At 53.9% G+C, this 27,320-nt stretch overlaps 1 protein-coding gene across 2 annotated transcripts; it reads right to left on the bottom strand.

The window, feature by feature from the left end:
• Nucleotides 1–12,826: 12,826 nt before the first annotated feature.
• On the bottom strand, nucleotides 12,827–26,366 carry TMEM114 (transmembrane protein 114). Of its 2 annotated transcripts, XM_034669606.1 has the most exons (4): nucleotides 26,147–26,366; nucleotides 25,786–25,866; nucleotides 14,159–14,296; nucleotides 12,827–13,059 (listed from the first exon to the last, which is right to left on the bottom strand). In XM_034669606.1, the coding sequence occupies exons 1-4, from the start codon at nucleotides 26,364–26,366 to the stop codon at nucleotides 12,827–12,829; spliced, it is 672 nt and encodes a 223-aa protein (XP_034525497.1). The 2 variants fall into 2 exon arrangements, with proteins under 2 accessions (XP_034525497.1, XP_034525498.1); XM_034669607.1 differs by lacking the exon at nucleotides 14,159–14,296.
• Nucleotides 26,367–27,320: the final 954 nt, after the last annotated feature.

Below are 27,320 nucleotides of genomic sequence, written 5' to 3'. Positions count from 1 at the left end.
GGTGGGTACGTGACTCTAGCTGCGGGAGAAAACTGCATCACACACACACGATCGGTCCCACTGGTGCACCAATGTCTGTCTCCAGACTTTGATACTACAGGGCTACCTGGCATGTGACCTCTGGTGGAAGCTGCGAGAAGAGTTCATGGGACCCCACATCCTTTTTTTTTTTTTTTTGCAATTTCCTGTGAGTCTATAATTATTCCCAAATACAAAGGGAAAACAAGCCAGTGGCTGTTCTGCAGGGTCCTACCTGCTCCCAGAGTTCTGCAGCCGGAGAGGAGGCTGGACTCAAAGGTGAAGCCTTGCTGTGTCAGCACGTCCCTCCCCATATCAGCCCCCGCCTGCAGCCCGATTCAGATTCACAGAGTAAGCAGCTCCCAGGGCAGCTGTGCTGTGATTCTGAAGTCCTCTTTGATCCCCCACTTTGGGTCTGTTACCACTTAAGGGGTCTATGTTTAAACTCTCCCTGAGTGATCTGCAGCCTTTCACCCAGGTCCTTTGATGACTTCGTTCTGGTCACTTGCTAATCTGGCTGAGGTTCCTGCTTCCCACCAGGTTTTCTTCCGCCTTCTCATCTGATTTCCTTTGTGGCTGACCCTTCCCTTAGCTGAGAGGCCAGGATGCAGAGGCCCCGGGAGCGCAGGAGTGCTGACCACTGCTGCTTCTTCCCTCCGGTCTGACGATGCTAAACTGACCCCGGGGCATTCGCTCAGTGATGCTGGGATCCAAACGGAGACCTGTGATTCAGTCAGCCTCATTTCAGAATCCTTTGAAATTGGAGTTCGGGAAAAATCGCCACAGGTGGTCCCTTCTGAGGATATCTGTGGCCACAGAACTCGGTCAGGGGAATGGAAGGGCACGGAGTTTAAAGGACCAGGAGGTGGGGGTCCAAGCTGTTCTGCCACCAGTCCCCATCAAGTCTCTCTTCCACTCCTGGAGACGACTGTCCTTCACGCACAGGTGTGCTCCAGGCAGCTGAGAGAATTGCAGGAAAGGGATTTGTAAGCCGGACAGCACCTTGCAAGTAGCTCCCTGGTTTCAACTTCTTTCTCCTCCAAGATCACTTTTTGGGTTGGTTCACTCACCGATCCACCAAGGTGACCAACCGGTCGCTAGGCACACCTAAGGTGACCCCACCTGGAGGCCAGGGAGCCGGGGCAGCTTCTGTGGCAGGTATCAGCTAAACAGACTCCCGAGGCCAGAGAACATCCTCGGGTCATGGATGCTTGTGGCCAAATCCATCAGCACAGAAGGGGAAACAGTGCGGCCCAGAGGAGCGGGCCAGGCTGTAAATACCCCACAGCCCACCTGCTCCATTGAGCTAGTGCTGCCTAAACCACCCCAACCCTGAGTGACTTGACCCAGTGGCATTTATTTTGCTCTCAAATCTCCAAGTAGGCGAGGCTTGGTGCAGAGGGCCAGTCTCTGTTCTATTTGGCCTCAGCTGGTGAAGCTTTGCAGGCAGGGTCTGGAATCATCTGCAAGCTCACCCCCTCCCACATCCTCCAGGTGACATTGGCAGCCGGCCAGGGCGTCGGATGGGACTGGAGCTACAACACCAACACGTGGTCTATCCATGGGGCTGCTTGGGTTTCCTCATGCCACGGTGGCTCACAGCTCCAGGGGCACGTGTGGGAGAAGGGCGGGCACAACCAGGCAGAAGCTGTTTCGTGTTCTATGACCTAGCCTCAGAGGTCATGCAGCGATCCTTCCAGCACCTATGGGGTAGAGGCAGCTCACAAAGGCCAGCCCACCATCGAAAGAATAGAAATTAGACCCCACCTTTACATAGGGGGCGTATCAAAGAATCTGCAGATATATATTTAAACCACTGCACTATGCATTTCATTTCAGTGTTATAAATACAGAGCATTTCCTCTATGCCAAGTACTTTGCTGGATACCAAGGAGACAGAAATGGGCAATTCACTCGGAAGAGAGATTTAAAGAACAACTCTAGAGCCAAAGTGTTTGGGCTCTACTTAACCCGACTATGGTTTCATAATTGGCATGAATTTTGCATGAATCTTTTATTAATACCTATTTTGGAGGGGCGCCTGGGTGGCGGAGCGGTTAAGCGTCTGCCTTCGGCTCAGGGCGTGATCCCGGCGTTATGGGATCGAGCCCCATGTCAGGCTCCTCTGCTGTGAGCCTGCTTCTTCCTCTCCCACTCCCCCTGCTTGTGTTCCCTCTCTCGCTGGCTGTCTCTATCTCTGTCTTATAAATAAATAAAAAATCTATAAAAAAAAAATACCTATTTTGGAAATGCCCACATTGTTCAAGACTGCTTTTGGGCACAGGGCCACCTCATATGGTTGGGCAGGTTGGGCACTGCACAAAGGCCCCCCATCCGAGCAGCCTAGGTGAGGGTGAATTCTAAATCTCACCTGCTCATCAGATAAGTGCTCTGGGGCGGGGCTGGTTTGCAAAAGGACGTTTTCCGCTTCCACCTGCTAAGCCATGCTCCCCCACCTGGAGGGGGCACCTTTTGCTAATTTACACAAAGGTGTCATATGAGCTGGTGCTACATGGGCTGATTGTGACCTTGAATATACGCAGATTCTTCAGTGAAATTTGAAGACAAGCCTGAGGACGGAAGGCAAACGCGCAGAAGGATTAGGGGAAACTGCCTAGTTCGTTAACTGTCTTTGTGTGTGTGTCTTTATCAACAATAGCTAGCTGGATATAAAGACCAGGGGAAAAAATGCACCAAAATATTAGCAGGTATCATCCCTGAGGAAGACAGCAGGCGTAGCGTTCAAGAGCACAGGTGCTGGCCGGCCAGCCTTGGTCCACATCCCAGCGGCCACGCTCGGGGGACTATTTCCCCTCCCAAAGCCTCAGCGTCCTCGCTGCAGAAGAGACCACAGCAGCGCCTCGCTCGCCGGGAATTCGACAAGATGGAAAAAGGAAGGTAGCGTCTGCAGGCGGTGTGGCTGTTAATACTCTGATCTTTCCAACGACCCTGCTAATCTCCCTGTAGGAATCTCCCGGGACCACCGCCATGAACTGCTTCCATGCAGGCAGCCTAAAATGGCAGAAATTTACCCTCTCCCAGTCTAGAAGGTCCACGCTCCCTCTGAAGGCCCTAGGGGAGGCTCCTGCCTGCTTCTTCTAGTTTCTGGGGTCTCTAGGTATTCTGTGGCTCGTGGCTGTGTCTCTCCGGACTCTGCCCCTGTCCATCACCTGGCCTCTTCTGTTAATCTCTGTGTCTTCAAGTGGCCTTCTTATATACAGACGCCAGTCACTGGGTTTAGGGCCCACCTTCACCCAGAGGGACCTGTCTTCGACAAACGAATTACCCTCTGCAAAGACCTTTTTTCCAAATAAGCTCACATTCACAGGTGCTGGAATTAAAAGTTTGATGTACCGGGGGCGCCTGGGTGGCACAGCGGTTAAGCGTCTGCCTTCGGCTTAGGGCGTGATCCCGGCGTTACGGGATCGAGCCCCACATCAGGCTCCTCCACTGGGAGCCTGCTTCTTCCTCTCCCACTCCCCCTGCTTGTGTTCCCTCTCTCGCTGGCTGTCTCTATCTCTGTCAAATAAATAAATAAAATTCTTTAATAAAAAATAAAAAATATATAAGTTCGATGTACCTTTTGGAGTACACATGCTTGGACCCCCAACAGTTCCCTTCTTAGGGAGGCGACGACAGCACCCTGAGTGTGAGCATCACCTCCAGGGCCTCAGTGGTAAAAGGTGAAGGTCAGAGGTGATATAATCCCAGCCAAGTCTGACCAGAGCTGGTTCCACTGCAGAATGGGGATCAAGCCCCAGGTGAGAAGAAAACCCACGTCCGGCTCCGGGGATTCCCGGGGAGCCAACAGCTCACCCCCTCGGGCTCCCTGCATCCAAGCAAGGACCCGAGAGCCCAGAGGGTGCCAGGGAGGGGGGCTAGCCCCACCAAGGAACGGGGCGGAAGGAGACAGGAGCTGGCTCTCTCAATGCATGCATATTTTATTAGCCATCAGATGGCTGTTCCTCCTCGGGGGCTCCGAAGATTCCATTACATTAAGCATTCCTAATTGAGGGACTAGAAAGGAATCTGGAACAAAGGCCAATGTTCTGAGAGAGTCCCGGTGCCGTCCTCACAGGGAGAGGGCCCCACGCACAGCAGCTGCAATACCATGGATCGTGTGCATAAGCCTCGCGAGTGCAAAACCAGGCGTCCCCAGGCCCAGCAGCACCTGCACCAGGACCACAGTCGGGTGCCACCAGGGTGGGTGGGAGGCAGAATCGCGTGGCCTGGTTTCAAGGGATTATCTGGCCAGTGATTCTGGATACATCCTGGCCCCGCTGATGGGGACGATGGCGGACACCCCCTCCCTGCAGGACAGCGGCAGGTGTCCGACGAGAGCCTGCACAACACTTTAGAAACTCTACAGTGCTCTGCCCGGAAAGAAAGTCTTGTGTGCGGTGCAGGGTGACTCATCCTAAACCATGTCCCGGCGGGGGGGTGGGGGTGGGGGGGATCCAGAAAAGGCCAGAGCCAATGACTCTCACCTTCCAGCTGAGCACAGGGAGACGCTTCTTGGAGACAATCAGGGATATCTGACATGGGGGAAGGGACCCCACATAAAGGATGCGTGAACTCCTCCCTTGCCCTCTGTCAGCCCCATGACAAGCACACACCCCCTGGGTAGGTGGGACACGGGGGGCTGGGAGGGAGGGATCTTTCCCAGGCACACGTCTCCCACCTGCCCCAGTCCTCACCTGCCTCCTTCCCTGCCAGCCGCAGACACATATACAAAATCCGGTTTCTTTCTCATCCCCTCGGTCAGGGCTCCTGCATACAGGAGAGGGTGATGGGAACAGCCAGACGGGGGATGCCATTCCCCTAAATGGGACTCTTTAGACCCCAAAATCAGCGTCCACAACTGCTTCTTCATCAGGACCTCCGACAACCTGACTCGTTCGCTGATGTGTGACCAGCACCTGACAGAGGACTTGCCAAGGACAGGCTCTCAGGAAACATTTGTGGGATTGTATCATCTGCAACAGGCTTGGTGGGGGGCAGATCCACCTATCCCAGAGATCGGTGGGCCCGCTTTGCAGATAGGAAGACTGAGGCCCAGAGGGAGACAGGGGCCTCCCCAAAGCCACACCACAGAGCTGGGACAGTGAGGAGGAGCAGCTCAGGGGCATGCACTGTCCCCTGCCCTCCTCAGACGTCTCTGCCCCACTTCCTCCCGGCACCCAGGTCTCAGCCAGCTGGGCGCTGCAGATGGAGCCCAGATGTGGCCTGGCTGCTGGTGAACACGCTCACAAGCACGAGGGGGAGCAGCAGCTGAGTTCAGCAACCACAGTTTCTGCAGAACCCTATCCCCTGCGGGCAGCAGGGTCCAAAGACCCCAGAGGTGCCAGGGAATTCCAGAACGCACAGAGTTTGAGAAAGCAACATTTCTCCCTCAGCATCAGCTGCCCCTCTGGGCCTGCAGACCAGGGGGCACTGTGACACAGGGCTCTGGGCCTGTTCCCTTCCTCCCCCATTCCCTCCCTCCCAGACAAGTCCTCACATGCCCCTTCGAGGTCCTGCCTGGCACAGGTACACACCCAGGGCTTCCTTCCCCTGTCACCTCCAGCTCCTCCCCTCCTGCCAGGACTCCTCCAAGCCAGCCCTTTCTCTCTGCCCCAGCCCTCCGCGCCCACCCACAGGAAACTCTATCTTTTCTTCATTTCCGCAAGGAAAGAGAATGCACCCCCAAGAGGCGCTGATGTGGAGGGCAAGACGGGTTTGTGGGCGACATAGCTCCCCTACTGGGAAGAGTTCTCTAAGTTTTACAAAGCCCCTCACTGAGTTGGCTATGGCCTACCTCCCCTCCACCCCAAGAAACTAAAAATCACTTTTTCTTTTCTTGAGAGTAATTCATTCAGCTCTCCCCCCATGTAAGCTCGTCTCTGGATCCTTCTCTCCACAGCCACCAGGGAGTCACCACCAAGCTCCGCTACACAACAGGTGTGACTTGAGGTCTCGCCCTTTCTCCTCCCCTGACGGGCTTTGCGAGGACAGGGGGCATTTTGGGGGCCCTGGTCATTCCCTTCAGCTGCCCAGAATCGGCCCTCTTTCCTAGGCCCGGGGATGCCCATCCTAGGATTCATGGCGGAGAGATCAACTGCATCCCACCAGAGTGGCTCAAAATCAAGATCCTCCATTTCCCAGCTTCCCTTGCAGGGAGGGGGTGAGCACACAACTAGGCTCAGCCAAGCAGATCCACCTGCCATGGCTGGGGGGGTTGGGGGCAGACACCGTGACAGCCAGTGGAACGAGATCCAGGGCTGGGGACAGCTAGTAGACACAGTCAACAATGCCAGCCGTGGTGCTGAGCGTCGGTACCCCGTGCAGATCCCTCTGACAGCATGATTTGGGCCACCACCCTGTCTGCCTAACCCCAAAGAACCCCCAACACTCACAGGAACTTCAAGAGCGACCAGCATCCTTTTCTCTCCTTTTGTGCTGACACCAGCCAAAATCTGTCTCTGTTGCTATGACTCCCGGCTGGATCCAACAGGGGCCCTATCTACTTCCCCGCCAGCAGGAATCATACCATCCCCTCCTCCTGTAGGAGATCGAATTGGAGGGGCACCTGGCTGGCTTAATCAGTAGGGTGCAGCTCTTGATCTTGGGGTCGTGAGTTCGAGCCCCATGTTGAGTGTAGAGATGACTTAAATACACTTTAAAGATAAATTAATTAATTAAAGACGGAACTGGAAGCAGTCAGTGTTCATTATAAGTAGCCATTTCATGTTTAACGTGATCCCTTCTTCTGTGCGTGCATTGCTCCCTTCCTTCCTTCTTTCCTCCTGACCTCCCTCAAATAATCAACGCGAACCTACATCACATGAAGACTGTTGTGGGCTGGGGTCCCAGGGGAGTTTGCTTCCTTCATCCCTGTATACATTAGTGTCTAGCACATAGTTGGCTCTGAGTACATTCCCATTGAAATGCATGAATGCATGTGACTTCACCAGATAGCCCCCCCCCCAAAAAAAAGCAAAGGCGCCCCACACCACCCCAAAATGCTGATACTTGGCATTTTTAGCAGAACAATGAGCTGGCCAATGCCTCCAGGGTGAGGGCTGGGTGGAAAATTTGCTCAAAGAAGAGACTGCATAGGGTTTACACATTTATCCAACAAGTAGTTCTTAAATGTGCCAGATGCCATTTCAGGAATCAGCAAGGAACAAGAGAGACAATGCTCCAGGTTAGCGTGGAGCACAGACTCTAGTAGGGAAACAGACAGTAAGCAAGGTGTATACAACACAGGGCGTATCACAGAGCGGTGAGTACTAAGATCAAGAAAGCGTGGAAGGGGACGGGCTGTCGGGAGTCTGGTGAAGGTTGCAAGTTCAGCTAGGGAGCCAGGGAAGGTCTCACTGCTTCCAGGCAGGGGAACGTAAATGCCTAAGGTGTTCGAGGAACAGCAAGGAGGCTGGAACATCGTGAATACCTGGGAAAACAGTGGAGCCAGAAAGGAGGGGTACGGTTGCCAGATTTCGCAAATTAAAATCCAGGATGCACTTTTAAATCTGAATATCAGAGAAGCAACACCTGTTTAGGATAAGTATGTCCCAACTCTTGCATGGGATATACTGTTCCTGGAAAGACGACCCGCCCCTGCCTCAAGGCTGTCGTCAACCACCAGGGAACGTCCCTACCTGCCCACTGACTGTCCCCAGCCCCACAGGGACCCAGGGCCCTCTCCTGAGGGACCCCACTCCCCCTGTCCTACACGATGCCCAGAAGGGTCACCCTAGGCAGCATCTGTGGCCCCAGGAGTGTCTGCATGGACCACCTCTCTGTCCCCCACCCTCTCCAGCTCCGAGGGGTCTTCTACCCCTGATCTGTCTCCTTCTCTGGTTTCTCGCTGCCCTTTCCTGCCTCTCCTTCCCCTGTGTGGGTCTCTCTTGGGCCCCTTCCCTTTCTTTCCTTCTTCCCTGCACCTCCTTCCGTCCTTCCGTCCTTCTGTCCTGCCTGTCCGTGTTGCTCTCCTCTGCTTTCTCTCTCCTCCCTGTCTCTGTGCCAGCTCGTTTCTCCTCCTCTGCCTTCCCTGCACCCCTCTCTCTGTCTCTGTCTCTTTTACTGCATTTATGCATTTCTCCTGGTCTCGGTGCACGTGTGTGTGTCTCCATGTCTCCCACCCCCCGCCCCCCATCTGCCACGTGCTCCAGAGAGGACCTAACCTATACATATTTGACAAAGCCCAGGCTGCTGTTGGACCGAGGCAGAGGCACTGGGTCTGCCTCCAACCTTCATGGAGGCCTAATAGCAGTGGCCCAGCTGTTGGTGTCATGTACTGGGAAAATGACAGGTGGAATCACACTTGAAGGGAAGCAAGGACCACAGATCACTCCCCTCTTTTACTATAAATGAAATCCAGGGCATTGACTCTGGAGGAGGGGGGTGAGAAGCCCCATGTCAGAGGGAGAGAGGGAGGAAGGAGACAAGGACACTGGAGCAGGGTCTCGGCCCTGGTCCTGCCACCCACCTTGCCCCCCTACCTACCCAACAAGTCCTTCTGTGCTCCACAGGCTCCTAAACTGCAAAATGAGGCTAACGGTGATCGCTCTGCAAGCCTCCAGGCTCCCCAGTGTCAGAAGTTCAAAGCCCAAATGTCAGAGGTTTGGCTCTTTTGAGTCCCTGGATGATGCTGATATGAAGGTGGGGTTGAGAACCACAGTCTTAGGGCCTATGCATCCCTCACCTAGAGAGGTCTCCTTGCCCCCAAAATAGAATCAGAATGGAATGGCATAAGATGGAGTAGGACAAAACAGAACAGCATAGAATCCCAAACCCCACTTATCAATGGCACTTCCTCATCATGGATCACGGCCACCTCCTCTCCCTCTTCCTCATCCCCTCCACCTACCCACCTCCTACCTCTAGTCACCTCCTACCGCACTCCCTCCACTCTCCTCCTCTCTTCTCTTCAAACACATGAACTTGTTTCCACCTCAGGGCCTTTGCACTTGCTGTCTCCTGCCTGGTCTGATGTTTCCCCACATAGCAGGTTCCTCATTTGGGACTCAGCACAATGCCACCTCCTCCAAGGGGCCCTCAGCACAATGCCTCCTCCTCAGGGGGCCCTTCCTGATTGTCCTTCCTAGAGTAACATCTCTCCCAGCCACCCTCCATCTCATGTTTTGTTTTCTTCATAACCCTAATACTCCCTGAATTTCTCATATGTATCATTGGTTCATGTGTGTCATGTGTATCATCCGTTTCCGTGTAAGCTAGTAAGGGCAGGGATCTTGTCATCCATCTGCACTAAGGTGTCCCCAGACCCTAGAACAGTTCTTGACACATTGTAGGTGTTTGACAAATGTTTATCAAATGAATGAGATTATTTTCAACTACGTCATTAGTTCCTTGATTACACACATGCTCTCTTGTTGACAATTCGTTTCTGTGCCCCTAGCAGGGTTTCTCGAGCTTGGCATGATTCACACGTGGGATGAAGTAATTCTCTGTCCTGGGGGCCATCCTATGCACTGAAGGACGGTTGGCAACAGCTTTGGCCTCTGCCCTCCAGAGGCCAGGAGCACTCACCCCCAGCTGTGACAACTAGAAACATCTGTAGACATCGCCAATGTCCCAGGTGGGGAGGGGATGGCAAATCGCCCCAGCTGAGAGCCCCTGTCCTGCAGCGTCAGTCAGACCTGTTGCTGGGCACCTAGAGGGCTGAGAAGGAATGTCCGTGGACGCATTTGAGAACCAGGGCCTGCCTCTGGCGCAGTTCCACCTTATGACCAGCAGGTGGCAGCAGAGACCGCTCTCTCACTAGCATGGTTGCCCTCACTTTGTCTCTCCCTGACTTGCGTAACTGATTTTGTAACTCTGCTCTTGCTCCCCTCCCCATGGGGCCTTGTGAGCAATCCGCTCAGTTTGCACTTCTCCAGACTAGACGGACAGGGAGCGGCAGCAATGTCCTGAACCCCCCCGGCAGAGAGCTGCCTGGTGCAGGTGTTGGCTGGCAGGAATGGAAAGGAAATCATCCTGGAATCAGGCAGATCTGAATTTGCATCCCAGTCGTACCCCTTTCTCTCTTTGTACCCTCAGGCCAGTTAACTTAGCCGTCTGTGCCTCAGTTTCTTCATCTGTACCCTGCTTCGCTTCTCTCCATAGTCCTCACCACCAACCAAATGTTTTGCATGCCTCTCTCTTCAATCATGTGGCAGCTCTGAGAGCAAGGGCTTGCTAGTTCCTAGCATGCGGTGACCTTCACCAAGTGTTTGTTGAGTGACTGAATAACTGACGGCATGTAGAACAGTGCATATGTGTAATAAGTACTCAGTGAACATCAGCCATGTGAGGAGGAGGAGGTCATTGTGATGTCACAGTAAGGGTGATGGTGTTATGGTGAGGACATCATGATGTTGCTAATGGTGTTGTCACCTGTTGACCCACGCCAACGGTCCCCAAACTCGCTAAGCCAGCAGCACTTCCTGGGGGATTTTCTTAAACCTAAGGCTCCCCATGCCCTCCCCACATCTCATGACTCTGAATCCTGCAGGAATAGATTGAAAACCTCAGCTGTACCCAGAGAGGTCTTTAAACACTATCAACTCTACCCCGAGGCACGATCAGAGCAAGGATTCAGCCCAGGCATCGGGGTTTTTAAAAGATGCCCAGGTGATTCTAATGGGCAGCAAGGTGATGACCACTACTGTCACTTAGCAAATGCTCCAGACCAGTGTCACCCAGGAGAGGGCCCCAGACCAGCAGCATCCACATTCCCTGGGAGCTGGTCAGAACTATGAAATCTCGGGCTCCACCTGGACCCGCTGACTCCGCCCCTGGGAACCGCCCCCGACCAGGAGGGTTGGGACACCCCCAAGAGTCTCGGCACGCTGAAGTGTGAGCAGTACCGCCCTAGGGGATTCGGACGTGCAGCCACTTTGGACACTCCCATTCCTGTGGGCCGGAACACCAGGACGAAAGGAGGGATGGAATGTTCTGGGGGAGGGAGAAAGGGATACAATTAGTCCCTGAAGATGGCCCCATCAGCGAGCTCCGTGGGAATCTTTCACTTCATATCCTAGGCCCACCCCCACCACGTATACCGAGAAAAGCCCACGTCACACCCAGACTTCTGTTTGCCCAAAAGGAACCAGGCTTCCCTGGAGAACACTCAATGCCAAAGGGCCAAGGAGGTGGGCGCCATCCCCCACCCAGACCCACGGAGGCCACACAGCTAATGGCATCACCAGGACTCAGCCCACGACCATGGATTTCACACCTCTATTTCGCTGGTGCAGAAGCAACCTAAAAACCCTGCCACATGAAGCGCGGAAGACCCTGTGTGTGCATGTGTGCACGTGCGCGTGCACGTGCGTGTGAGCATGCAAGTGACTTTACAGAACTTCCCTACCGGAGATTTGTTAGACACGCAGAATTGCAGGCCCCACCCCCACCTCCTTCCTGAATCAGAACCTGCATTTTCACAAGATCCCCATAAAAGTCAGAGGTGCACTGGGGTAAACCAGAGGCCAGGCCCCTCCCTGTCTTGAGATTTGTTCAAACGCTAGCCATGCACAGACCCCACCCTGAGACAGATTTCACTGGCCCCGCGTGGCCCCTGCACATTTTTTGAATTCCATTGAGGGTTGAGATCTGCTAATGGGCCTTCTTCAGGGGTACAGGACCCTCCTCGTCCTGCTTGCCCAGCAAGTCTGAATCTCGCCAGTCTCGGACTTCAGGCCAGGGAAGCAGGCTCAGTCAACACGTTCACGGGGAAACTAGTTCCATGACAGGTGTGAGATGAGGACTGACAGGTGGCGCTTGGGTCCAGGAGTCACGACTGTGTGTTTGAGGGTATTCTTCTCTACTGGTTGTGAGTCTGCTGACCCTTCTTTCCTCTTCGGGTGAGTCTGGCTGTTGATTCCTTCTTGTGAATCTCAAACTTGCTGATTGTTCTTCCAGCTGGTGGTGAGCTTGCTGTGGGCTCTCCCCACGGTCTCTGAAGTGACAGAAAGAGGGGACCAGCACGCCAGCCCCCCAGAAAGCTCAGTGGGGCTTCCATGTCTGGGATGGCTATTTCATGTTGCTGTACTGAGCCCCTGATCACTGACAATCGTCGCTCAGAGTAAGCCCAGCCTGTCATGCTCGGGACTGTGGATGGGACGAGCGTGCACCTCGCTGAGGTGGGGGCGGGGGTGTGTGTGTGACATTTGCACCACATGGTTGGTGAGTAGCCCAGATTTCTGCTCTTGTCCCCCCATTTCACACTGCGCCCCAGGCGGAGGCTCCAGGTCTTGTGAGGCCTGAGGCCCAGAGTTGGGTGCGGCACCCCCACACAGCAATCATGCTGCAGCCAGCCCGCTGAACCTGCTCGGGAAAGCTGTGGTAAGGGATTGAGCACTGTTCTTGGAGTGAGGAATATACCACCAGCGCGCTGTGCACATTTGTGCAGCTTGCCTAACCTCTCTCGTCTTCCATGTCCTTAACAAAGAAGGGGAGTGGATGCAATGAGCAGGGGTGAGGACTGAAATGAAACCAGAGGAGGCCCACAGGGGCTGCCATCCAGAAAGTTCTGGTTATGATCAAGGGGCTGTTTTGCTATTTCGGGCGAGGTGGGTTCTGCATTCCCACGGCCTCCTCCAGCCCACGGGGACACACACGTGCAAGAAAACATGGACACTCCACACCAGGCAGCACACACAGCAGGGAGATGACAGCCAGGCCCAGAGCTCAGCCCACAGCAGTCCTTGGGCTGGCCCTCTGGCCACCACTGGCGGCCTTTGAGGAAGAGGAGGCTACAGCCCACAGGATGGGTCCCTGGGGCCCCAGGCCAGGCCACTACCTCCCACCAGTCCAGGTATAGGGCTCATATGGCCTGGTCCTGCCTCTGTCTCAGGCTGAGCACGCGGGCCGCCCCCATAAAGGCTGCCCCGGTGAGCAGCTCAGCGATGAAGCTCAACCAGCCCAGGGCCAGGGACCAGCCAAAGCGGATGTCCACCTGGTCCAGGAGGGCCTTCTCCTCCAGGAGACACAGCGCCTCCCGGAAGGCGGCAGCCGAGTACGCGATGTAGACGCTAATTCCAGCCAGGGTCACCAAGGCTGCAGGGGAGGCAAAGGAGAGCAGATCAAACCCCAGGGCTCCAGGTGTCCATGCCCCTCCCACCACAGGGCCTTTGCCCATGCTGGTCCCCTACCCAGTGCACCCTCCCTTCCCTTTCCTTTCCCTCCTGCCACCAGAAACTCCTACCCATCCCCACATCTCAGCTCACGCTTCAATCCTGGGACCTCCCCGAGTAGGTCAAGTCCCCCCATGATTTCACAGCACCACATGCTGGCGCCGTCAGTTCAGAATTGCAATTGTGCATTTGTTGGTGAAACTGCTTAGCTAAGGTCCGTCTCACCCGATGGGCTGTGAGCTCCAGCAATCACACTGCCGGTCACAGGGGGCTATTTCAACTGAAATGACATTAATGTAAACGACTATCTCAGCCCTCCTGGGCATCTGCCCCACGACAAGTGCTCCGCAGCCCGGCTCGAGGCTCCCACACGGCACAGAGTGTATTTGACTTCCCGCCACCACAGACGGTCCCAGTGGGCAGAGTGGTTTTGAGAATTAGTCCCTGGGTAAACTATTAATGCCAATGTTAGTAATAGCAGAGGTCGGAGGACATCTGAGCCTCACACTATTTTTACCTCCAGACATTTTTCTGGTTTTTTTCCTCTTTGGACCCCAAGTGTGTGCATCACCTCTGTTCCTGTTCTGTGTCTGAGGAGGGACAATTCCAAGCCCACAAGCAGCAGGGACATCAGCCCTGTGCTGAATACCATCTTTGAAAGCCTCTGGTCTGCCAAACAAACGGGATTAACCCAGGCATTCCCCGGTGTAATCAATCGATCAATAGATCGATCGATCAAAGCAAGATGTGTCAGAAGGGCAGAGGCACATGAGAGAGCGAGGGTCTCCTGCCAGCCCGCAGCCCTCAAGCAGAAGCTGTACGGCCATCTGTGAAACCAGCAAAACAATCCTCAGGACCTGCTCCCACCCTCTGCTTCTCTCTGAGGACCCATTCATCCCTTCCGGCTGTGATGTCACAGATGGGGAAACCGAGCCTGAGAGAGGACGTCCGCCCCCCCTTGACTGAGGACTCATGTGCAGCCCCTCTGGAGCCTTCACACACCATGCAAGGGGGGCACCTACCTCCAAAGAGGAAGAGGGTCCCTGTGAGCAGAAGGAGGACGGAGACTCGGAGGAGGAAGCTCAGAAACCCTGTCATCCCCCCAAACACCATCAGGATCAGGCTGAACGGCAGCAGAATCACAAAGGTCCCGTGCATGGCTTAGAAGAGAGGGGAGGACAGCAGGCAGAGGAGCGTTACCAACAAACTTCAGTCAATCAACAAACACTTACTGATCGCCACCTATGGGCCAGCCCCCAGATGCTGGGAGAAAAAAAATACCACCGCTGTTACTACCATGTCTGATGATGAGGATGTAACAGCATGTCACAAATGACAAGATCCCACTCTTTTTCATGGCTGAGTAATATTCCGTTATGGAAGTGAACCAAGTCAGAGGGGGAGAGACACACACACACTGTACGATTTCACGGACACGCAGAATCCAGAAAACAAAACACACAAACAAGCAAACAGAAAACAGGCTCTGAAATATGGAGAATAAACTGGCATTTGCCAGAGCAGAGAGAGTGGGGAGATAAGTGACACAGATAAAGGGGATGAAGACATACACACTTTCAGGTATAAAATACATAAGTCCCAGGGATGAAAAGTGCAGCGTAGCGAATGTAGTCAGGAATCCTGTAAGAACGTTGCACGATGACGGCTGGTGAGTACACCTGTTGTGAAAAGTACTGAGCAATGCGTAGAATTGTCCCATCCCTGTGTTGTACCCCTGAACTAACACTGTGTATCGACTAGTCTTCAATAGTAAAATAAACTAATTCTTGAAGGTAACAACAGGTGTGGAGGCTCATCTGTGCCAGGCTTCAGGTCACACAAGCGCACGTCCTCACACTCCCTGCGAGGCGGGTACTGCTGTGTTCGCTCGTGTATTCACTCAGCATGTTTCCTCAGTACTCTCGTGAGTAGAGTCCAGCAGTTGAACAGATCAGTAAGTGACAGAGTTGAGAGATGGTGACAAGTGGTTGGGGAAGGCAGTGCACATGGCACAGAAGGGCTGGGGCAGTGGCTTCACGGGGGAGGTGACATTCGCGCAGCCTGCAGAATGAAGGTCAGGAAGGGTGGGGTGGGGCGGGGGGCCGAGGGAAGAGCAGGTGCAGATTTCCAGCAGGGCCTGTGCCTGGTAGGAGGGAGGCATCCAGGGAAGCTGGGAGGGGCAGCGTGGAAAGAGCGTGGGGGAGGGGGTTGCAGGAGACGAAGGCAGACAGCTAAGAGCAGCACGCACAGGACTGTGAACTCAGGCAGCTGGGGCAAGAGAATCCCGCAGTTCAACTTGTGTTTCTCAAGACAGCGCTGCTTGCTACACCGAGAGGAGACAGCAGAGGGGGGCAGGGGACGGCCAGGGGCTCCCAAGCTCCTGTCTGGCTGGAACCGCTGAAGGTGACCCCATTTGGGACCAGAGTCTTTGCAGATGTAATGAAGTGAGGGGTCTCCACATGAGATCATCTGCAGTCGAGGGGACCCCAAATCCAATCACTACTGCCGTGGGAGGAGGCAGGCGAGAGCACAGAGAAGATGCAGTGAAGATAGGGGACGGAGCTGGAGGGACATGGCCCCATGCCAAGGGCCTCCAGGGACAAACGCCCCCACCAGAAGCCAGGGAGGCAGGGACCAGATTCTTCCTCAGAGCCTCCGGGAGGACCAGCCCCATGGACCCCTGCATTTCAAACTTCCGACCTCCAGGACTGTGACACAATAAACTTCTGGGGTTTTAAGCCACCCAGCCTGCCAGAGAAAACAGAGACGAGGAGCAGGAAGACCATGGGGCATTATTGCCATCACCCTGGTAAGGATGAAGGTGAGCCGGGGCAGCTGGGAAGGAGTCAGATTCCAGGTATATTCTGAAGACAAAATGGGCAATGGTGTTTCAGGTGTGAGAACAAGAGCAGCAAGACAAGCAGTGAGATGTGGGGCCTGAGCACTGGATGGATGCGCCACCGTCTGCACAGGTGGGAAGATGAGGGAGGAAGCACTGGGTTTGGGGCTCGGTCAGTGTGAGATGCCCGCTGGACCGGAGCAGAGGCAGCAGAGACAGAGGTGTACCGTGGCCTGGAGCCGGGGCAGGTCTGGCCTCAGGGGTCGGGGGGCACCAGTATTACAGAGGTGGATTGGGAGTGGGGACTAAACAGGTTCCAGGGACTCAGCAGGGAGTTCAAGTTCAGCAACGCTGCCCGTATCAGGCCAGCCCCAAGCACGCCCGGCCCCTCGCTCCCCAGACCCTGAAAGCAGCCCCTGCTCTCAAGACCCAAGTACTTCCTAAAGACCCAACCCTGCCTTTCCTCCTCCATGTACAGTTCCCCCACGTCCCTCTGGTGCTCTCTGCCTGTCCTGCTTCCCCATCCTAGGCTGTCCAGCCCACTGACTTCCAGCCTTCCCTCCCCGGCTCCTGCCTAGCTCCCTCCATGGTGACCCATCACCGCGTGGGGAACATGTGCTCTGAGTTCCATTGATGAGAACAGTGACTGGAGAGGGGGTGGGGGAGGGATGAACAGGTGAGAGGAGGGAGGCCAGAGAAAGAACATCCCCTACCCCTCTTCCCTATCCCCAAATTGCAGATAGCTGGTGAGTCAGAAGCAAGTTACACTACAAGGCATGATCAGAACTTACATTACAAAACCAGAAAGTAGAAAAGGAGTTACATGAAAGTCAATTGGGGTGGAGGTGGGAGAGAGGGGGACGGAAGAAATCTGGGGTCTCAGGATGCCAAAATCTCAACATTAGCCGCCACCTTGGCTCTGAGCTTCCCAGCAGCCAAAGCAGAAAGGGAAACAACTGCGAAGTTCTTTGTCACCGGCCATTCGTTTACCAAATATTTATTGATCATTTACCATGAGCTGGGCACTAAGCCTCTTTCAGTCCTTTTAGCAGCAAGATAGGTATGAAAATAAATACTTCACTCTTACTCCTGAGAGCAAGTCCAGCTCATTTCTTCCCTTCCACCCACGTCCACAGTCTGCTCTGCGCCCCCTTAGCTCCCCACAGTCGCCCTAGCCTAGCGTCTGTTACCTAGTGTGGAGGGCAGCTCTCTCTTCTCTCTTTCCTGTTAAGCTGTGGGTCCTTGAACACGTTCCTCTTATATGATCGTATCCCTGAGTTTCCAGTGAGCCCAATGGGGATGGGGATGGTGATGTGCCCAATAGGTATTCATCAACCTCATTAATTAGCTAAGAGCTAGACGGTGTTTCTCCAAGGCAAGAAAACATGGCAGTTTCTAAGAAATGAAAAAGAAACCAAGAAGTTTGAGAGATGACCTCACAGGGGTTCAAACCACGGACTTCAAGTCAAGTACTCTGCATTCGAATTTGGGCTCTGACTCTGGGGCCCTGGGCGTGTCTCTTAATTTGGCAGAAACTCCATTTCCACATCTGTGAAAAGGAGGCAATAATATGTGGCTCACATGATTACCATCAGGACAGTGTGCATGAAGATGATGGGGTAACGAGGAAAAGCATAAATGCAGGTACCACGTCCCATAGAGCAAGTGCTAGATAGATCATAACCCTGCCAGTAATAACAGTGATGGAGACAAGAAGCCAGCCCGACTTCCACTGGGACCAAGTCACTTTGTCCTCAACCCTGTAAATGCCACCAACCTCGGTTAAGTCAGGGAGACAAGAGGCTTGTCCATCCTTCCTTCCTTCCTTCCTTTCTTCCTTCCTTCCTTCCTTCCATTCCCTCTCTCCCTCCCTCCCTCCCTTCCTCCTTTCCTTCCTTCCCTCCTAGAAAAATCTCGGGCCAGAAAGCACAACAGCTGGGGTGAAAACCTAGCCCTGGAAGATCTGTCCCCCTGTATGGCGTTGCCTCCAGACTATGGCTGGGAAGTGAAATCATTCCTCATTTGGAAATTAATGAGGTTTCCTGGAGCGGGTTCAGCCCCGGCCAGCAGCGCCATGTGTGAGTTCCCCAGACTTGCTGTGAGCTGACTTGACGTACACATTGAATTAAATGTCTGGGTAAGAACAGGCTTCCCGTGGGAGAGTTATAAAATCTCCTGCTGAAGTTTGGCTTAGATTTTCATGGGGTGTGTGTGTGTGTGTGTGTGTGTGCACATGCACCTTGCTCTTTGTTATTTTCGGGCCGCAGACATGGCGCATGAAGACTGATTGTGAGTGCTGTACCCATTTCCAACCACATCACGTTTGGAAACACGTACCTATAGGCCCCGAATGAGGGCCATGCTCTGCCATAGAGCTCAGGGACACCGCAGCAGACTAGTCCCCGCCACCCTGGAGACCAGGGCCCAGGACAGGAGACAGACGAGCAGGGAAACAAAGTCACAGGCTGGGAGGTCTCATGAAGGAAGTCAGCATGACGATGCAGGAAAATGGGGTAGGCAGGGAGTGGGGGACACTGCTTTGGATAAAGGTAACTGCCATTCGTTTCCTGGGGCGGCATCACAAATTACAAACCGGGTGTCTCCTACAGAAATGTGTACTCGGCAGTCCTGGAGGCCACAAGTCCAAACTCAAGGTGTCCCATGACGGCACTCCCCTCCAGAGGCTCCGGGGGGGAGAGCCTTCCCTGCCTCCTCCAGCCTCCCAAGGATGCTGGCAACCACCACCGGGCTGGTGGCTGTGTCATTCCCAGTCTCTGCCCCCAACTTCATTCTCCTTTTCGTATAAGGACCCTTGTCATAGAATGCAGGGCCCACCCAGTTAATCCAAGATGATCTCTTCTCAAGATCGTAAACTTAATTACACCTGCAAGGATACTTTTCTCAAATAAGGTCACATCCCCAGGTACCAGGGATTAGGACATGGACAAATCTTTTTTTTGGGGGGGTGGGGGTTGACACCTTCCAATCTGCTCCAGTGTTTATGGGAGGAGCTCGACAGATGGTACCTAAGATTACTATATAGAATTAATAATAATAATAATAAATGTTGACGGGCCTTTTTTTCATTGAGGGCCAATCTGTGCCCAAGGGCAAGAAACCTTTCAACTCAAAAATATTTTGTTGAGAAAAAACAAAACAAAACAACTTTGTTGCAAGCAAAGGGAACAGCAAACCCAAGAGCAAGCAAAGATGTTCACGCCAAGGAAAACAGTGATCATGACTCTCCCATCCTCACACTGTTCAAAGAACTGCTCGATGGGAAAACCGGGCTTCCAATCCCGCAACACTAGCAAGCTCAGGTCGCCCAGGGTGGTTAGTGAAGTAATAGCTGTGCTCTTAAAGAAAACTTCAGAAGTGCTGACAAAAGCAGGGCATCTCACGAACCATTTCCCAAAGGCGAAAATGTCACACTGTCTCTATGGTCAAGCCATAGAAGGGCTCAGAAATAGTCGGTCCTTATCATGCCTGGTAAGGAAGTCAATGTTTGCATTTTGGTAAATATTTGTTCTAGAATCTGGGGTTTGACCAGAACGCAGTCATTCTGAGAACTGGGGTTGCATCTTCGAACCCTTCGAGCACTCCAAGATACATTGTTGTGATACGGAAAAAGCAGGACTCTACAACAAGCAAAGACCTAGGTTCAAATCCTGACAAGCGAATGTTCATCACCTCCCAAAAGCCTGTTTCTGTTTCCTCCCCTGCCCATTGGACCATGGGCGCTGACTTTGCCAAGCTGTTACGAGCCCCAAATGTGAGAATAACTGTTTCTTTCTTGCCCTCAAGCACCTTGGACTCTTACCAGGTAAGAATTTTAATGCCCATTTCACAGATGAGAAAAATGAGGTTCAAGGTACTGAGGTCAGTTGCTCAAGAAGGTACAGGTGTCAAGTCTCAGAGCTGGGATGGAACAGCAAAAGAGGATGATAAAAGGGTGACGGGATGGCAGACAAGGGGTGTCTAATCCTGATTTCCTCTGGAAATTAGGAAGGGCTTTCGGAGCAAGTGGAGGAGTTCTCAGCTTTAAGGTCAGATGGGGGCAGGTATTCCTGAACGAGGGGATGGCATGTGCCAAGGCCCGGGGGCAGGAGATATCTGGAAGGACGCATGTGCCCCAGCTCTTGCTGCTGGAGAAGTGGGCAGGGCTCCTGTAGTTCCAAGAGCCGCACTACAGAGAAATCCAACCACTAGGGCAGTCCTCCTCGGGGCTTGCGTTACAGCAGACATGATAGCATTCATCTCAGAAGAAGTGAAAACAAAACCCATGCAGCCACCACCTCAACTCCTCCTTTGTCCTCTCCTCCCTGGCGAACCTCTTGAAAATGCTTGGACACACATACTTCCAGTCTTGTCCCCATCCATTCATACTTTCCTACGTATTTACCTGCTTGTCTAATTTTAAAGGGCACAGCTGGTCACACTTCAACATCTGAAGACAGAATGCGCTGGACCGTCCACGCCATCGTGCCCATAACACTCTGTAACTTGTCTTTTTTCACTCCACGGTATTTCTTGGTCTTTCATGCACATTAGTGTATTCTCTTTACGGACTATAAAATCTTCCAAAGGACAGACATACCACATGCAGACGCTTAGCCCTATTTCCACCCATGAGCACCGAGGCTATATCTTGTTCTCCACTGTTACAGAAATGGTTAAGGTGAGCCTCTTAGAAACCTCACAGCGTAGATCCCAAGAAGTGGAATTACATCGAGTATGAATTTTCTGTTTCTTTATTTGTTTAAAGTGTGTATTGATTTTCAACAGGTAACTGAGAGGCAGCCTAAAGCCCAGGCCTTCATGCCCAGAGATGCTGAGACCCCGGTGCCCCCCACTTCTCTCCCCACCTACCGTACAGCTATGCATGAATCACACTGAGAATTCCCTCCTGGACTCAGACCGCGTCTGAATCCCATTATGTCCCCAATCCCTTTATTTCTCTCCCCCACCATCTCCTCTCTTGCAATCAGCACCAGGCATCATAGGAGGGCTGGTTTTAATTTTCCACACCACTGCAACAGCCCAATACCCAGAGAGACCGGAGACCCAATCTTGTGATTTCCCAACCTCGTCTCCTCAGAAGACACTGCTGGGCTATGCTGGGCTAGGCGTTTGACCTCTCCAGGACCCAAGGTCCTGGTAAGAAGCACTTTCTGTGCTGCCTCCAGAAACACCAGCCTTCTAGCTGTCTCTGGAATGCCCCGCCCTCAATCCTACCGCTCAGCTCTGCTCCTGCCCTTCCTCCCTGTAATTCAGATCTCTGATGCCCAGTTGGAAGAGGCAGCATAGGATGGGGAACTCGGAACCCAGGAAACAGGCAAGGAGCTCCTCTTCTGGCCTGCCAGGGCCTCGGTCTCAGCACACCCACATTACACTGGAATTCTACTCCCTGTCGCATCATTCCCACAGGGCAGAAACCACCTGGATCCAGATCCCAGATCTACCCATTACTGTGCAAACTTTGATAACTTACTAACCTCTCTGTGCTTCAGTTTTGTCATTTGAAAAGTAAGGATGGTAACAGTACCTGCCTCACAAGATCATCACGAAGATGAAGTGCGTTGACAGATGCAAAGCCCTCAGGACAGCATGGGGGATGCAGCGACTGTCCCGTAAACATTGGCTGTTCCTCTTCTTGCCCTTCAACCACGCCACTGGAAGGTTCCTCCACCATCCTTCCTTATGTGTGACCCTGTTTCATCCCCTTTGCTACACCTACTGCTACTGGAAACAAGTTTACCTTTATTTACTCATTGGTCCATGTGTTTACTATCTGCCTCCTGCACTAGACTCTAAGCTCTGTGTGGGCAAGCTCCACACCTGTCTCGTCATGTTCTATGCCCTCCATCTAGCCCAGAGCTAGGAGTGAAATACATATGTACTAAGTAAGGAAATGAGCCTTTTGTGATTAGCTCCATTTTACAGATGAGAAGCTGAGGTTCAGGGAGGCAATGGGACCTGGAGCAGGAGACATTAATTGAGCTCCTACTATGTGTCTATCCTAAGCGCTTTGCTTACGTGATGTCGTTTCATCTCAGAGCAGCCTGTTTATGGAAGCAGGATACAGGCCAGAAGGCACACCTGGTAAGATGTGGGGGCCTTATCTACGATGGGACTGGCCCTACTCCTTCCCCGTTACAAGCGGCGTGGCTCACTCCGGCCAATCAGCACATCCCATCCCGTCAGCCACAAGGATTGGCTCAGCCCTGAGCACATGATCCAATCTGGTCCAACGCGAAGCCTACTTGGAAGTTCTGCAGACTTTTGGGAAGTTGAGAGCCTCCCTTCTGCTTGGGTTGCTAAGACTGGAGAGGGTTTATTGAAAGCAGGACCCAGAGGCAAAGCCCAGAGAGGAGAAGAAAGAAATTGAGTTTAATTCTCTGGATCCCCAGCACACTTTTCAGTTCCACGAAAGGGGAATTCCTTTTCTTGTTTAAATAAGGATGATTTGCGTTTCACCAAAAGATTTCTGGTTGATACAGCTAGCCTGGTTGTTTCTAGATCGTGGCTCTTTTTTCAACATGGTGCCGAATTTGATGATCCCCTCCTCCTCCAAAGTAATCCCAGTCCCTGGCCAGGGGATCAAACCCATGACGTCCCCAGAGCTAATCTGGAAGACAAAACATCCCAGCAAGCTGGGTTTTTAGTGGGCCCTGGAGTGGTCTGTCTGCTTGGGGTTTCTTGCAGGAAAATTCAAGAGTTCTTCCCCATACACCCCCACTGGGATTTGTCTAGGAGGCTGGCTCGGAGAACACGCTGCTTTGACAACTGTCCTCTCTCCTCTGTGACCTCAGCAGCAGGTCCTCAAAGGAATAAAATGTCTTCACATAACAAAAGGGCTTGGACAAGATTCAAAATTCGTTCTGGGGATAAAGAGATTCTGAGAAAAACTCTCCCTCTGGGGGTGGTGTGCAGTGAGCACGTGGTCTGAAGGGGCAAGCTGCTCTTTCTTGGATGATATAATGGTAATAATAGCAGCTCCCACTCAAGGCGCACTTACAGAGGCCAGGCACCACTGAGGTCTTTAAATACACTCTCCCATTGTATCCTCACCATATCCTTATGAAGAGAGGTGACAGATAGCCTCACTTTGCCCACGCAGGAACTGACGCTCGGAGAGCTATGGGAATGTACCCAAGGCTACGTGCCTTCTTGGCGCTGAAGCTGGGGCTGAGACCTGGGTTTGAGACTGAACAGACGAACAGACTGAATGTGATTTTTGCCCGTTTCTCAAAATCCTGGAGCACACAGGGTTGTTGGCATTATTAAGTTTCACAAAGAAGCCAGACCAATGACAACTATATCCGGTCATCAAGTTTACCCAGAGATGTGATAAGTCGGCTAAATGCCAGCACCGAGCCCAGCGAAAGGTCAGTGCTCCAGAGATGGGACTGCATCTAAGGAGGCTGGAAGGAATAGCAAAGACTAGTGTTTAGTGAGCACTTACTAGGTGTCCAGCACTTTCACGCAACACAGAGATCCCACAACAACCAGGCACTATGTGAGGTCCCAGGTAAGGTCACTTTTATCAGCCAGCTGGTTTATGGAACTCTGACCACACCCTCCTCATGGTTTTGACATTTCATTTTGGTAGATGTGGAAACTGAGTCTCAGAGGTGAAGACACCTGTCCCACGATCCCAGAGGATCCTGGGAAGGGTCTGAGCTGGCATCTGACACTCATCTCCCTCACATCAAGGGTGGGAACTCTTGATTATTCTTGAAACAATGCTCTGAGAACACCCCAAATTGCTCCCAGTCAGCTTGGGGCTGAGGACAGAGTTCATGGCACCTCTACCTTCCCTCAACCTCCCACATATGTCAAGTGTCTAGGGGAACCTTATGCAGGGTGTAGCAACTGGGTTATATCAGCTCGTAAGAAACAATTGCTAAGTTTTTAGGAATTGGGGGAGCCAGATGACATCATGTTGATAGCTTGAAATTGACCCATGTGGGAATGTTTACACCATAGAAATCGGCAAATGCTTCAAATCAAGAGTCCCTCCTCCCCCCAGAAAGACAATTATTAACTATTTTCCCACACACCACTGGACTTCTGTTCCACTTATTTTCTCATTCATTCATTTAACAAATATGTTCCGCTTCTAACATAATACAATTTGTACCCATTCTCACACCTGGGTCAGCAAATCTGGGCTTGTGACCACACCCCACACCAGGTTCTGTACTAAATATTGGGCATCAAGCCATGGCAAGACAGAGATGGTCCCCGTCTTCACAGAACTCATGGTCTAATGAGGGAGTCAGACTTTAACTCAAAAAATATCACAAAACCTATGCTATGAGTAGAAGCTGACCAAGTCAACCTGGTGGGATGGGAGCGGGGAGACTTCAGGCAGAGGAAATGGCATATGCAAAGTCCCAGTGGCAGGAGGAATTTGGGCACAGTTCAGGAAGTGGCCCCAGGCCAGCATAGCCAGAGAAGAAAGAGCAAGGGGGAGATCGGAACTGGAGAAGCACCCTGGCAGCCCTTATGGGCCATGCTAGTGATTCGGTCTTTGTTCCCAAGCCTCAACAAGTCCATCAAAAGCAGCCCACATTTTTCAAGGTCTGTGAACTCAGCCCTCCCTTCCTCATCACAATCTTTCTATGGTACTTCTCTGAGCCTCAGCTTCTTCGCTGGAAAAATGAAGGTAATAATGGAGATGATACTTAACTTCACAGGGTAGCAGTGGAGATTAACTGAAGACATAGATGGAAAGCATTTAGCTCCACGTCTGGGCCACTGCCAGCCTCACTGAATTCACCGAACTATTATGTTTAGGTCCCTCCTTTCTCAAGTGTCTGTTCAGCCCATTCGCTTCCCTCATTCAGTCTTCCCACTGTTACTGAGTTCCAAGCACAGTGCTAGGCACTGGGAAATCAGCCCTGAACAGGACAGACCCAGTGGCCCCGGGGGGGGGGAGGGGGCTGCTCTCTGCCCCGATCTCCTTTCTTGAATCATTCCACAGATATTACTGCATCCCCACTACTGTCAAGTGCTTGTTCTCAGCCCTGAGAGGCGCGCGTGGGGCAGGAGGGGGAGCCTTGGGAAGGGCAGGTGAGGGAAGGCTCAGGGCACATGGGGCTAGAAGGGGGGAGTCTAGGCGGTGGTGTGGGAGATCCAGGAGGGCTGGGGCAGAAAGGGAGAGGCAGGGCAGGCTGGGTCATGGGGAGGGGGGATGTTCAGGGACAGTGGGGAGGTGATCCGAGGGAGAGTCTGGGAGGCAAATGGAGGGTGGGAATGGAGGGCTGAGGTCACGTTCAGGCTGGAGTGGGGTCTGAGGGAGGAGTTTGCAGTCCAAGGGGAGGGATGAAGGGTCAGATGGGGGTCTGACAGCAGAGGTGGAAGTCTGAGAGTGCAGGTATGGGGTCTGAGAGGCTGACATGGGATATGCCTCGAGGTCTATGGGCTCAGACCTCCTCTCTTTCAGCATTCAGCTCCTCAGGCTGGTTAGGCGTCTCTTCGGACTCCCACCCATGCTGCTTGTCACTCTGAAGTGTGACTGCGCATTTCCCCATCTGTCTCCGCCGCTAGTCTGTGAGCTCCTGGAGGCCACGACCTGGGTCTTAATCACCAGCACGGTGCCTGATGCAGAGGAAGCCTGCGATCAACGTTTGTCGAATGAATCCTAAACCACATAATGTGACTTGTGGCCCCTGCTCCTAACGCCACTCCCTTCTTCCGCCGGCCGCCCCCTCCACAGGGCGCCGCCCCGCTCTTCGGAGACGAGCTCCAAAACCGGTGTCCAGACCTGGGATTCTCCCCCAATCCCCACCTTCCCGGACTCACTGAGAAGTTGTCGGCTTGAGTCGCTGACGGTCACGTTCTCCTGCCAGAAGGGGTTCATCAGCGGCACGCACGGACTCTGGACTGGAGGGGCGGAAGAATCAGTGGGTGTGGAACTGGAGTTGGGACCCCAGCCCGCGGTCTCGCCCCCACCCCTACCCTAGATGCCACCCCGCGCGGGCGGATCCTGCGGAGACCAGAGCAGCCGCGGCTGGAGCCGGCCCCACTCCAGAGCCCTCCGCCCACCTGGCCCGGGGCCCAGACCCCGCGTTTTGTGCTTTGGGGCTCAGGGGAGGCTGCGAGCGCCCAGCAACAGGTCCCGGGCGGGCGCGGCACCGCGCAGGGTCCCCGCACTCCTCCTTACCCCGGCAGGTGCGCCAGAGGCCGGAGTGTGAGCTCAGAGGTTCGAGCTGGCTGCCGTTGGCGGGCCCCGCCCGGCCCCACACCCCCGGGCCGCCCCGCTCCAGCCGCTCGGTGTCAATGATGTACCAGAAGTCCGTGCCGATGGCGGCCGCCAAGAGCACGAAGCTGAGCGCCCCTGTCAGCGCCGCCGCGCCCGCCAGCATGCCCAGGTGCACCCGCATGGCGCAGCCCAGCCCGCAGACCGCCGCCCGCGGCTCCCAGCTCCTCCTCCTGAGTATCCGGGCTGGGAGCTGCCCGGGCCTTCGGTCCTGGAGACCTCCCTCTCGCCCTGGCTCCGCCCTCAGACCCTCACCTGCGCCCTCAGACCTGCACGCGCTCCTCCCAAAGGGCTCCCAGCCCTCCGATGCCACCGCCACTCTCAGACCCCATACCTGCGCTCTCAGACTTCCACCTCCACCTTCAGACCCCCATCTGACCCTTCATCCCTCCCCTTGGACCTCAATCTTCTCCCTCAGNGGGGCCCGCCAACGGCAGCCAGCTCGAACCTCTGAGCTCACACTCCGGCCTCTGGCGCACCTGCCGGGGTAAGGAGGAGTGCGGGGACCCTGCGCGGTGCCGCGCCCGCCCGGGACCTGTTGCTGGGCGCTCGCAGCCTCCCCTGAGCCCCAAAGCACAAAACGCGGGGTCTGGGCCCCGGGCCAGGTGGGCGGAGGGCTCTGGAGTGGGGCCGGCTCCAGCCGCGGCTGCTCTGGTCTCCGCAGGATCCGCCCGCGCGGGGTGGCATCTAGGGTAGGGGTGGGGGCGAGACCGCGGGCTGGGGTCCCAACTCCAGTTCCACACCCACTGATTCTTCCGCCCCTCCAGTCCAGAGTCCGTGCGTGCCGCTGATGAACCCCTTCTGGCAGGAGAACGTGACCGTCAGCGACTCAAGCCGACAACTTCTCAGTGAGTCCGGGAAGGTGGGGATTGGGGGAGAATCCCAGGTCTGGACACCGGTTTTGGAGCTCGTCTCCGAAGAGCGGGGCGGCGCCCTGTGGAGGGGGCGGCCGGCGGAAGAAGGGAGTGGCGTTAGGAGCAGGGGCCACAAGTCACATTATGTGGTTTAGGATTCATTCGACAAACGTTGATCGCAGGCTTCCTCTGCATCAGGCACCGTGCTGGTGATTAAGACCCAG

The sequence above is a fragment of the Ailuropoda melanoleuca genome, chromosome 10, assembly GCF_002007445.2.
Source record: "Ailuropoda melanoleuca isolate Jingjing chromosome 10, ASM200744v2, whole genome shotgun sequence".
Taxonomy (NCBI): domain Eukaryota; kingdom Metazoa; phylum Chordata; class Mammalia; order Carnivora; family Ursidae; genus Ailuropoda; species Ailuropoda melanoleuca.
Note: the sequence above shows the minus strand (reverse complement) of the source record. Positions and strands in the feature narration are given on the sequence as shown.